The following is a 13,871-nucleotide window of genomic DNA, read 5'->3' on the forward strand; positions in this document are numbered from 1 at the left end:
CATGGAAATCTTCACTTAGCAGGAAACTGGTACAGAGAGGAGGACATCCTATTGGGACTCTAGATGAGAGAAGCATGGGAGAATAGCAAAGTAGAATGATCCAGAGGGTCCTAGAAACCTACAAAAAGAACATTATAATGGGCAAATTTGGGCCCAGAGGTCCCTCTCAAACTATGGCTCCAGCCAAGGACAATACAAGCCGTAAACTTCAAACCCCTACCCAGATCTAGGCAATGGACAGGACATTCTCCACAGCTGCGTGGAGAGTGGGGTCTGACTTTCACAAGTACTCTTGTGCCTCATATTTGACCACTGGATGGGAGACTTGGTGGCTCAGAGGAAGGACAGCAGGCTACCTAGAAGAGACTTGATACCCTATGAGCATATACAGGGGGAGGAGGTAATCCCCCTCAGTCACAGTCATAGGGGAGGGGAGTAAGGGGAAAATGGGAGGGAAGAAGGAATGGGAGGATACGAGGGATGAGATAACCATTGAGATGTAATAAGAATAAATTAATAAAATAAAATTTAAAAATTAAAAAAACAGTCTTTCCTCTCTCAAAGATATTCATAGGCATTCTACTGAGATCACTGTCTTCTAGGTGTCCATATTCTTTTTTTCCTTTAGTTTTTCAAGACAGAGTTTCTCTGTGTTACCTTGGCTGTCCTGGACTCACTTTGTAGATCAGCCAACCTCACAGAGATCCGCCTGCCTCTGCCTCCTGAGTGCTGGGGTTACAGGTGTGCACGACCATGCCCAGCATTAGGTGTCTATATTCTTAACCTGAGAATGTATATTTACATCACAGAGGACATTGGTGGACCCATTTCCTTCTCCCCACCCATGTCCTTCATTTCTGGCAGTGAAGTAGAGAGTCTGGCGAGAGTTCTGTGCTGTGAAACCACTCCCATTCACAGAGAACTGTAATAAAACCTAATTTCTGCCATATAAGCCCTAGTTCCTTTAGCAAGTTTCCTCCCCCAGTGCTATCTCTTGTAAGAGTGAGACTTTTCTGAATAACTTCAAAATGGAAATCTTGATGTTGCAAACATTCTACACACAAGAAATATGTGTAGAAACAAGCATGATAAAGAAAAAACGAATATCAGTTCACCTAGTGGAGGTAAAGAACATGGGAATTTCAGAAGACGTGCAAGGCCCTTTGTAAAGAAGACTTAGTTTTTTATACATAAGTTCAAAGTGTGATAGTGCAATAGGGTATCAAGTCTCTTCTTGGTAACCTGCTAGGTGTCTTTCAAATACATAAATTTGGACAGACTTCATGTCCTTTATTCTTAGGGTAAGAACCATATCTGGTTATGTGATAATCTTTCTGAAGTAAGTTATCCTTCAGTGATTTCGCCAGGACCTATGGTGCATTTTTGGTCCTCTTACCTGTAAGACATGATCTTGTTATATGAGTTTCACATAAGCTGCTCTGATTATCTGGAATATTTGTCCCTTTCTAGTTATATGACTAGTTCACTATGTGATATGAGAGATATAACTGATACGCTGGATGTTATGTGTTAGACGCGAATGGGTAATTTGCTTTCCTTGACTCAATACCTTGTCATGTTTGTGTTAGAGTTCTCCAAGTTCTTCAGTAAGGGAACAAGGTAGAATATCTCCTGAGGGGTCACAATCAGGAGTCTACATACATGGACTTCATACCAGTTTTTCTCATTAACGTGAACTTCAACATAATGCCAGTAATGGATTCATGTCCAAAAGACTTTGACTGATGTTCGTATGAAATTATATGAGTATTTCTTCCCTTCTCATAAACTAAGGTATTACTTACATATTAGTTTTTTTATAATACTATACAAATCGTCAGCTACAATCCTACCCATATGATGTTTTTAGATTGCATATGTTATGTTTAAGTTTCTAGATTAAGAATTTTTCATTTTCTCTAATTGAAAGACCTTGAGAGCTCTTACTTATCTCTACTTTGACTACAATATTATTCTCTACAGCACCAAATCTGGTGTCTCAGTTAAGATTTTTCTTTCTTTGATAAAACACAATGGCTAAAAGGAACTTTGAGGGATAAGGGTGGCTTATTTCACCTTACAGAATTCAATCCCCCATCTAGAGAAGTCTGGGCAGGAACTGCTAAGCAGTAGCTGAAGCAAAGGCACTGGAGGAATGTTTCTCACTGGTTCACTGTTCCGGGCTTCCTTGATTTGTTGCTATACACCCAGGCAACTTTCCCAGGAAAGTAACCTCTTGTATAAAGATGGACACTTCCACATCAATCATCAATGAAGACAATGTTGTGCAGGCTAATCTTATGAGTTCTCTCACCTGTAGGTCTCTCTTCTTAGATGACTGCAACTTCTGCCAAGTTGACAAAAATAACTACACACCAAAAAGCAGTGAGGGCAGCAGCAAGAGTGAAGGTTTTCCTCCAGTGGTAGGGGAACCAGCAGGGTTGTCCTCTCTCAACATACTAATAACAACTCTGCATAAAAGAAAGGAGCCAAATCCATGATGTGAGAACATGCATTCAAGTTACTCTGAATGGCCTGTTCTGCCATGGAAAGGAGTACATGAACTTTTAGAGTCATAGAAAAGATGTTTATGAATTTATATGCTTATAAAACACATATGTGGGGGTCCCAGATTCTCAGAAGGAAGGATCCAAGATGGCAGTGCCAACTACACACTGTGTCTGATAGGCAGAACTGAGCCTGAGATGCCAGTATCAAGTACCCCATGTATTTTTACTTCTTAATTATTTATTCAGATGGCATCCCAATTGTTATCCCCTCATGTGTATCTTTCATTCCCCCTCCCTTTCTCTTTCACCCTATTCCTTTCTCCTAGACCTGTAACAGAAAGGGACCTCCTCCCCCACCATATAATCACAGCCTATCAGGTCTCATCCAGATAGCCTGTTTCCCCTTCCTTTGAGCCCCACCAGACCTCCCCATCACTCAGAAGTGGTCAAATAGGGGGCATCAGATTTCATGTCAGAAGCAGTCCTCACTCTCCCCATAACCATGGAGAATGAGCTGTCCATTGGCTAGATCTGAATAGTCTAGTTATTATTTTTACCATTCACCATCTATTCTTTTTCTTACTTCTGATTTGAAATACATTAGAGCAACAGTTTTGAATAAGAGCTAAGTATGGTCACTGTAATAAAGTTTTAATGAAAAATTTTAAATTAAACCTATTTTTGAAATAATTTTCGACATGCAGAACGCTTGAAGGAATAAACAGTCACATATAAATCACGTGCACCATCCTCCTTGTCAAACTCACTAGTTAGCATTCATAAACTGGCATTAAGACAGCCCTTTTAGCTGAACTATAGAATATACCTGAATTTCACCAAGGATGTTATTAGTATCAAGAATATGAACCACAATATCATACCACATTTTGTTTTCTCTATAAGTCTTCTCTGATATTAAACTTTTCTCAATTTTCTGGGTTTCTGTTGTTGTTTAAGCCAATAGGACTCTGATAGACTATTGAATGTCACTAATCTGAGCTATTTATTTTTAGATAATATTATAGAGGTACAAGGTATTCAGCTGCATTACATCACCTCTTATAACCCCGGATTCACAGTCAATCAAGAGGTTAAGAAGGTGACTACCATGTCATACCACAAGAATATTGCCATCTTTCTTTTCCGTAATCTGTCTTTTGAAAATAAGCTACCAATTCTAGTTGACTCATGGTGCAGACATGTGTGACTTGAGTCTCATATTCTGTAGCAGTAGTAAATTTTGAAATTTTTTATTAAATACATTTTTATTTCATTGAAAATATTCATTGAAAATCCAGTTCTTCCATACCCCACACTTATCTGGATCCATACCCTTTCTGTCTCTTAGAAAACAATCAGGAATCTAAAGAATAGTAATAAAATTAAAAACACAACAGTATCCAGTAAAAAACAAACAGATTGTAATAGAACAAATAAACAGAATAAAAAGAGTCAAAGAAAAATAAAAGAAACCCACATACATTCAGAGATACATGTTTGTACATGCAGGAATCCCACAAGAACACAGAATCACAAACCATAGAATACATGCAACGGCCCTGTAAGATGAGAGAGAGAGGAAGAGGACCCTGACATACATTGTGAGACGACTAAGAACCTCTAAAGTTGTCACTGAGTTTATTTTGTGTAGGCCATCTACTTCTGGGTGTGGACCTACCTGTAAGTGTGTTTTGTTTTCCTATTGAGATTGCTTGTGAGAAAACTAATTTTTCATTTGCAAGTGGTTATCAATTGGATATATCTTCTGGGTGAGGGATGGCAGCATGTGTCCACTTCTTTTAGCCCTAGGCCACCATCTGGTGGAGACCCACACATGGTACCTCAGTCTCTATGAGTTTCTATGCATGTGTATCAGCTGAGTTTAGAATGCCTTGTTTCCACGATGTCCTCCATCCTCCCTGTATCTTATACTCTTTCTGCCTCCTCTTCTACAGAGTTCATTGAGCCCTGAGTGAAGGGATGGATTTAATAACATCCCTTATAGGACTGAGTGTACCAAATAAATTACTCTCTATTTTTTTCTGGCTGTGGATCTCTATTTGTTCTCATCTAGGCATAAGGAAGTTTCTCTGATGAGTATAGGAGGATGTTGCTAGGAGTCATCTTATTGCTCCATTTGTTTAGAAAACAGTAGTATTGTTTTTCTGCTAGATCCCTTATCTATCTAGTCTCAGGTTCTTGGTCACCCAATCAGCATTAGGTCTAGGTGGAATCTCATGAAGTGGGCTTCAAATATGATACTGCCTGATTACTCACACAAGGTTAAGGCCACTCCCACTAGCACAGGCATAGGGATAGTGGAAGCAATCTAGGCCACTACAAGGAACAAATGTGTGATGGAGAGGCAGGAAAAAAGGAAAAGCAGAGCAATGTGTCTGCTGGGGAGAGAGGCAGATCTGGGGACAAGAAGGCAGTGGCAGGTAGGAGAGAGGTGGGGTCAGCAGGGTGGTGTACAGGAGCCTGCACCTTACAAAGACTCAAACTCATGATGATTCTGGTGTGACATCTCTGCCTGTGGATAATGACTGAGGCCCAAGATGAGGAAGGACACACTTCCTGAACAGAGCCTTCTGGGAAGACCACCAAGAAAGTGCTGAGGGCCCTGTGTGGGCCCATGATCTTTAGAAGGCTGGTGACCAGGTTGATGTCCTAACAGCATGTCTGGGTCCATGGTCCTACTGCAGCTAGGGTCTATATTATCCATGGCCCAAGTCACCACCAGAGGCCATGTGGATGTCTGGGGTCTGTGCTGCAGCCTGAAAACATGGTGATGTTCATGGACGCTGCTGCAACCTCTGGGGTCCATATTGATGTGAGTGCCCTGTGGTGGCACCTGGGGCCATGGAGAGGTCAGTCCATGCTTCTGCCTAGATCTATCACTGTGCCAGTGGTCATACTGTATCCTGGGTCTGTGTGGATGTCCATGGCTTCTGTTACCACCGAAGACCAAGTGGATGTCCATGTCTGTGGATGCAGCCTAAAGCCATCGATGTCCCTCAGAAGATCATATTGATGTGAGTAGCTGTGCTACCAACTGAGCTCATGTTGATATCTGTGTTCCAGGCTGCATGTGAGGGCCTTGTCTGGATCTGTGGTCCCATAAAAGCTGGGGGCTGTGTTAGCACAGCATCTGTGCTCCAGTTGACTATAAAGAACAAAAAAGGCTACTTTGCCAGTGATATCAATGACTGCAGATGCACAGTAGAAAAAGAGGGATGTGGGTTCTGTGACAACCATAACTTTCACCCCAAGAAAATAACAGCTGAAACAGGAAGCCATAAAGGAAAACTATTGAAAAGGGTGATAATGATGTTGAAGGTCTCAACAATTGATGGCTTCTGGTAGGTATGTGGGAAGGGAAGTACTTAGTTTTATTTAAGGGGCAGGCCACTGAGAGTTTGACCATGCTCCAGTGAGTGCTTAGACAACACAAATTTGACTAGGTGTTTGGGGTTTTTTTAGGAGTAGAGGGGAGGTCACAGTGTTTCAGACATGCAATGACTGGGAAGAGAGTGTGATCAAAGTGTATGATGTGAAGTTCCAAAAGAATCAATGAAAATATTATGTGAATATGTGTTTGATTAATACCACTTGCAGGCAGGTCTTCATTGTAGATTAGACTTTGTAGCAGAATTGACATTTATCTTATGCCTTTGGTAGCCTATAGAGTATCTTTCAGTATTATGAACACTATCCATAGGTTTAAAGGCTCTAGATAGTCACCAGCTCAATTTCTCAGTATTTAATGACTTGTGTAGGTGTTATCTGGATGTTGGGTAAATCTATGCCCAGCTTACTGAGTAGCCACAACATTGATTTCCATAAGGCTATATAAGCTTGAACTCTCACTGGCAATGAACGAGTGTATCCCTTACTCCACAATCTTGCCAATATGAGCTGTCATTTGTTTTATTGATCTTAACCAGCTTGACTGGCACTAAATAAAATCTCAAAGCAGTTTTGATTTGCATTTTACTGACAACCAAGGATTTTGAACATTTCTTTAATTGCTTACAGGCCATTTAATTTTCCTCTTTAGAGAATTGTCTGTTTAGATATTTACCAAGATTTTAACTGGGTTATTTGGTTTTTGATATTATTTCTCTTTTTTTTTCTTTTCTGAGACAGAGTTTCTCTGTGTAGCCTTGCCTGTCCTGGACTCATTTTGTAGACCAGGCTGGCCTTGAACTCACAACAATCCATGAGCCTCTGCGTCTGGAGTGCTGGAATTAAAGGCATGTGCAATTATTGCTTCTTGATCAGTTGTCTGTTTCCAGTAATATATATATATATATATATATATATATATATATATATATATATATATGATATTATCTCTCTATCAGATATGAAGTTGGCAAAAATCTTTTCACATTCTGTACCTGTCACTTTGTCTGAATGACAGTGTTCTTTGTCTTACAGAAGCTTTTCAGTTTCATAAAGTCCCATTTTTAATTGTTTTATATATATATATATATATATATATATATATTAGCGGTAATCAATTTGGGAAGTATTTTCTGTTCCAAAGAGTTGAAGGCTGTTACTCACTTTCTCTTCTATTAGGTTCATTGTACCTGGTTTTATGCTGAGTCTTGATCCATTTGCATTCTTCTAAATTTAGCCATCCATTATTTAAGATTTTTTAAATTTTTATAATTTTTGTAGTAAATTGTACAAACTGTTATTTGTCTATCCATTTATTTTTATTAGTATATGCTAATTTATACTTTATTCTTTAAATTTTAATGAAGCACCACACTTATTTTGGACTGTTCTCTCGGACATTTTCAACTGGGAGCATTTTTATGTCAGGCCTTCTGCTTCTTTGTTGAGTATCTAGTTTGGTGCACACATTTCTAGTGCTTGAAGTGTCTTAAAGCTGTCTTTACCCACATACACACACACACACACACACACACACACACACACACACACACACACACATATACACAAACATACACATGCACTCACCCTAGAACAATACATTTTTCCTTATATCTTGACTCCATTATGTTGGAAACAATATTTATATTTGAGATATAGGCATTTTTTTCAAAATATTTAATTTTTGACATATACATTTATATTATTACATGTAAATAAAAATTACACCAAGAAGAACCACAAAACTAGCAGGGATTATATCAATGTTATATTCATGGGGTTTTGGCTAATTGTATTTGGCAGCCTAGTAGAAAACATCCTTATCTTGGTGACTCCAAAACTCTGAATGAGAACCAATATCCATTATATCTCATCTATGTCAAATTAAAACATCTATCTAGACCTAAAAACATCTTAACCCCTAAATAGCTAAGGTTAACTATAAGACTAAATATCTGGTCTTCAAGCCCATCAGAGACTTGAGAAGGAATGAATTTTAATTACTTGAGGAACTGGAAGTGCAGGTTAGCAGCTTCCAAATATAATATAGGCAATGGAAATTAAATGTAAGCTTATTTAAATTAGAGTAGGTTGTAGAGGATACACTGACCTTAGTATGGAGAGTATCTATAGTTGTTTGTAGACTTAGAAATAATCTGTGCATCTGTTTTAGATAATTATAGTAAAGTCTGTCTAAAAATGAGTTACACATGTTCTTATCAGCCTATTATTTCCAACATTCACCATTGATTATTATTCATACTTGACTTGAAATGTATTGGCACACAGAAGGCACCAAGGCCTGTATGTCTCTGTACCAAAACACTTGCCTGGCACATGTAATACCCAGGGTTCTACCTCCAAAATTGTAAAAATAAATACACAGGACACAGATGAATACACAGAATATCCCCAGAGAACATAATAAAAATACTATGTATGAGCTGCTGTACACAAGTTCTCAGCATGAGAATAACTATAGTTTTCCTCCCATACTACAGAAAGGGAAAAGAGACTCAAATTGCACAATCAGCTAATTGCCAATAAGTTATTAAAATTTTGTTATGAACAAGAAACATGCTTTTCACAGATCATTTATGATTCTGTTGCAGACTTGCTCTGATATCTTGGCTCTCAAAGGATGAAGCTACCTGGTGAGTTGGAAACTTAAGCATATGTGAATGATAAGCTTTTCTTAAATTCTCTCTTCAAGGGAAATTAAAATTAACATTTAAAAATTTTTCCTAAAGATCTTGATTAACAGTTGAGTTTGAAATGATTTGAAATAAATTGGTTCCATAGCAGTTATTATTGAGTGTGTTTACAAAAACACTTTCTCTCTGGAATGGACATCCTCCTGTATTTGTTGGTTTGGAAGTTTGATAGCTGACAGATAGTCATTAAATATTTTTTCATGTATAAGTTTGGAAAAATAGAAATTAAATATCAATATGATTATTTTAAGTCAGAAATTGCAAGAAAATGATTTAATCAGTTACACAACTATTTCTGTGACAGAGGGATAGATATGATTATAAAGCAAAATAACTACATATTTAAGAGTAGGCCATGTATAAGTAAATAATTTCATAGCAATTATTCCTAAACATGTGATGTTAAAAGTAGCTTTTACTCCTGTGTTAATAATCTGTATAGGAAGAGTTCTCAAAGACCATTCATTATAGTTCCTTCATTTTATGAACTAAGAATGAAAAGTCCTGAATCTAAGAAGTGGCAATATTAGAAGTTGGACTCAACTTTCTGCCCCCTCCTGACCAGGATCTGAGAATGTAACATCAGTAATAATTCTTAAGTAATATTGCTAATCATTCTTGAGGAGGTAAGAGATATTGTTGCCTAAAACCTTGTAAGAACTATACACATGTGGCTTTCTAGACCTGGGCATAGATCAATGAAGTGATTCACTTCATGATTTCTGAACAGTCTTCAAATTAATTTATAGTCCAGCTTTGCAAATAAAATCCTAACATTTTGGGTCAAAAAATATTCTTCTTAAAATAATTGGCTATGAAGAAAATATTGAAATTCAGAAAATGTACTAGTTTGCTTAAATTATTTAAACATGTATACAAAATCCAAAGTTTGACATGACAGAATTAATGTTCAATTTAGTTCTACTTTTTTCTTGACTTTGTGTGGGACATAAAAAGAGATGATTATGAATTCAGGATCGGTAGTCAGAAAACTGTGATTTCAAGATGTGGTTGACTATATGCTGGCCATGTTATGATGCATATGTATCTTCCTGAAAAGGATGATAGCTATTTTTGTCTAGATCTCTAAGTGGCAAATCAATACTATCACAATAATGTTATTCAAAAATATTTTTAAAGTCTCTTTTTATCTATTATGAAAGTTAAAACTCAGAACCAATCACTAACAATGAAGTAAGATATATTTCCTGTCTTTATTTCAACATTAAAGTACTTTAGAAAAAACAAATGACTTATTATTTGAATCCACAATTATCATAAGTGAAATCAGACACTGATTTATCAAGTGTAAGCAGGGAAGTATCTAAACTATAAAGAATAACGAACAGAATGACAGTTAAACTCAACAGTTCTATGTTCATGAAGAGGTCAAATCAAAGGGAAAGAAGAGGCCATGGTGTTGATTGAGAACAGGAGGCTTATAGGGAAGGGTTTGGAGGGAGGCGAAAGAAGAGGAAAATGTTGTAATTATATCTTTTGTCTCAAAATATTAAAAAATAAACAAAATTTCATATAGAAAAGAAACCAAATTTCAGGGAGAAAGTTAAACTTCAACTGTGGCCTTCTGAGTCAAGGCAACTCAAAATTCCAGGAGTATATTCCAATAAGTGCCTAATAAATAAATGAAGAGCTATAGATTGAATCTTTCTATAAGTGTTAATGGTGTTTGTGTGTGTGCGTGTGTGTGTGTGTGTGTGTGTGTGCGTGTGCGTGTGCGTGTGCGTGTGCGTGTGTGTGTGTGTGTGTGTGTGTGTGTGTGATTCTGCTTATAAATGTCAATATCCATATTAACCTAATTTAAGAATAAATAAAGCATATATTTTCTTATTTAATAGTAAAGTATTATTATTGTCTGTTTGGGAGAAGATTATAAATTACTTCTAAAATTCCTGTGTGTTTAGTCTAATTCTCATTCTTAAAATTACACTATGGAAATGAAAGTTTTCATTTTATAATTCAGTATTATAAAAAGCAAGGACTTGATGTTATTTTTGTAAATGTTTTGTCTGATGTTCTAACAGCCTAACACTACCTCTTGTCATTACTTACTACAAAGTTTGACACTTTTGTCTTACTGGTCTCTTGCTTGTAAATAGCAGTTTCCAATTTTGTGTTTTTATGGTGTGTGTGTGTGTGTGTGTGTGTGTGTGTGTGTGTGTGTGTGTGTGTTCATGTGTGTGTTTATTTTTTGTTTTTTCTTTATTTTTAAAAATATGTTTTTCTTTGGGTTGTTTTTTACTTTTGTTTCTTTATTAGTTCTGTAAAGAGAGTGAACTGGAATGGGATGGTGTGGATAAGAAGGTGACAATGATGTTGGGGGAGGAGAAGCCATGCAAAACTTTGTTCAATAAAAAGCAATATTTTTATAAGTATGGCAGTATTATTTAAAAATATATTAAGTAGTAGAGGAAATTTAAATAGTGTTTCATTGAAAATCTTAATGTGAGCTTAGAGAAGAAAATGCAGATTAAAGTGAAACATTTGGAGACTAGTAAAATTAATTTTAATATATTCATTTAAAAGTTTTGAAAATTATATGTACAAACTCTTAATAACTCATCCTTGTCCAAAATTCTAACAGCCTAACACTGGATCTCATTACTACTTACTACAATTTCCATAGTTTGTGTAGGTAAATCTTTCAAGTTATTATTATTTATATTGACTGATAATGAGAATAACACCATTAATACATTGTATATGGGTTAAAATAAAAATTCCCTTTTGTGAAGGAAGACAGTTTGAAAATAGACTGCAAGACACTAGTCTCAAAATATTTTAACATTCCCAAATGCTATTGTGTTTTTTGAGAGTTAAGTGTACCAAATTGTTCTTCCTCACACTTACATAATGATAACTATGTAAATGACTCTAGGGTTTATAAATAAATCACTTTATTAGTCTGTGAATTCTATAAGCCTATTATCTATAAAGATACTCTTTTATGCTTTTCTTAGAATCACATGAAGTTGTTGTAAAGTCCCGTTGTAGAAGACTAAAGGGAGCACAGCCTACGTTGAAACTGCTCTGCTAACCACAGTCTGTGATTTTCACTGTCTGTCCAAACATGGGTTTGGATAAAGGAGTACACTGGACAATTACAGATCACAAATCTCAAATTTATTTAAGATTTATTCAAAACCAATTGTTAGATTGTCACAGAATCCTGAAAGCTATTACAACTGAGTACTAGATTTTTATTATCTGAATTATTTGGATGAAGTAAAGAAATCCTAGTTAGGAAATCAGAAAGCATGTGGCCAAGAAAGTGTTAGGAGATCCTTCTAAACATAAACTCCTCAATTATGTCATTTCAGGTGATTTGCATTTTCAGTCTGCAGTGAACCATGGATAAAAGCAGTAACATCACAGTCTTTATTCTATTGGGACTTTCCCAAAATAAGAACACTGAAGTCCTCTATTTTGTATTCTTTTTATTTTGCTATATTGCTATTTGGATGGGCAATGTACTCATAATGGTTTCTATTACATGCACACAGCTCATAGAGCAACCCATGTATTTCTTTCTCAACTACCTCTCACTCTCTGACCTCTGCTACACATCCACAGTGACCCCTAAGTTAATGATTGACTTGCTGGCAGAAAGAAAAGTCATTTCATATAATAATTGCATGATACAGCTCTTCACAACTCATTTATTTGGAGGAATTGAAATCTTTATTCTCATGGGGATGGCCTATGACCGATATGTGGCTATCTGCAGGCCCTTGCATTACACCATCATCATGAGCAGGCATAGGTGTAACAAAATCATCATGACTTGTTGCGTTGGAGGATTTGTACACTCAGCCAGTCAGCTTCTTCTCACTGTCTTCCTACCATTTTGTGGCCCAAATGAGATAGATCATTATTTCTGTGATGTGTACCCTTTGCTGAAATTGGCCTGTTGCGATACACACATAATAGGTCTCTTAGTCATTGCTAACTCTGGCTTAATTGCTTTGGTGACTTTTGTTGTTTTGATGTTGTCTTATTTTTTCATTTTGTATACCATAAGGGCATACTCTGTGGAAAGCCAGAGCAAGGCTCTATCTACTTGCAGTTCCCACTTAACTGTTGTAGTACTGTTTTTTGCACCTGCACTATTCATTTATATCAGACCAGCAACCACCTTCCCAGAAGACAAAGTGTTTGCCCTTTTCTATACCATCTTAGCTCCCATGCTCAACCCTCTGATCTACACACTGAGAAACACAGAGATGAAGAATGCCCTATGGAAAGTTTGGGGTCATCGAGTACCTCTAAAGGTACTTTTTTGAGCTCTTTCTGCTTTCGATAACTGGTTACATGAATCATTGCATATAAAATGCCCTATTGTGTTTTCCACTTTGGAAATGTAAGTGGTCAGATAGCAATCTGCTTGCTTGAATTACATTTCTACATGAACCCTTCATCAATAAACTGGGCATTATTATCACATAAATCCTCTTCTAAGTTCCTTAATCATTAGGACTGTATTCTAGCATCTAAAGGAGCTTGTTTTAAAATATAATATAATATAATTAATATAGCAGAGTATTGATTCTTAAAGAATTTCATAGGCATATCTTGACGGTATCCAAATTTTCTCTCATATTCATCCCAGACACATACTCTCGGCTTCTTCCACCTTTACACCTTATTTGTTTTTTTTTGTTTTAAGAAGAGCCTGTCTCAAAAGGATTTCTCAAAAAGATTGTTTTTGTCCTCTGTCTCTTGTCTTTTCAGACCATCTTTGTGATGTCACCTGAGACTTAAGTACTGGGGTTGTGCTGTAAATATATCAGTTGAGGGTGGCCACTCTAAGATCTGCTGATCTCTATATTTTCACCATTTATGATTTTGTAATGGTTTCTGTTTCCTGCAAAAAGAAGCTTCCATGATGAGGCATGATAGATACACTTACTTGTGGATATAATGACAAGTATTTAAAATTCAGCAGAAAGGTGCTGATTTAGTAGCCTGGTAGCAGTAGGTTCTCATTTAGGTTTCATGGCCTTGTGATCTATAAACGGTTGGCTAAATATACAGTGTCACACAGAAATTCCTTCTGTTGAGTGGGCCTTAAGTCTACTTAGATGGCTGTTGCTTTCCCTCATTGCAAGTGCCACTACTGTGTTTTCAGGATATCTTGCCATACTGTTATTTTTGTGGTTTGTAGGCACTGCTGAGGAATAGGACCTTCACTATTGGTAGATTGCATGGATCTTCCTGAAAC

General features: G+C 36.7%; 1 protein-coding gene across 1 annotated transcript in view; it reads left to right on the plus strand.

Moving 5' to 3' along the window:
- Positions 1–13,411, plus strand: part of LOC311606484 (olfactory receptor 4C3D-like) — a gene marked incomplete at both ends in the record, with an annotated part of 29,290 nt that extends 15,879 nt beyond the window's left edge. Inside the window, 2 exons of the mRNA XM_084797759.1 lie at positions 12,859–12,921; positions 13,382–13,411. Of these exons, the coding sequence (XP_084653885.1) occupies positions 12,859–12,921; positions 13,382–13,411 (93 nt within the window). The remainder of the gene's footprint in view (positions 1–12,858; positions 12,922–13,381) is intronic.
- Between the last annotated feature and the right edge of the window lie 460 nt (positions 13,412–13,871).

Source organism: Acomys minous, assembly GCF_964271855.1.
Source record: "Acomys minous genome assembly, chromosome: 10".
Lineage (NCBI taxonomy): Eukaryota > Metazoa > Chordata > Mammalia > Rodentia > Muridae > Acomys > Acomys minous.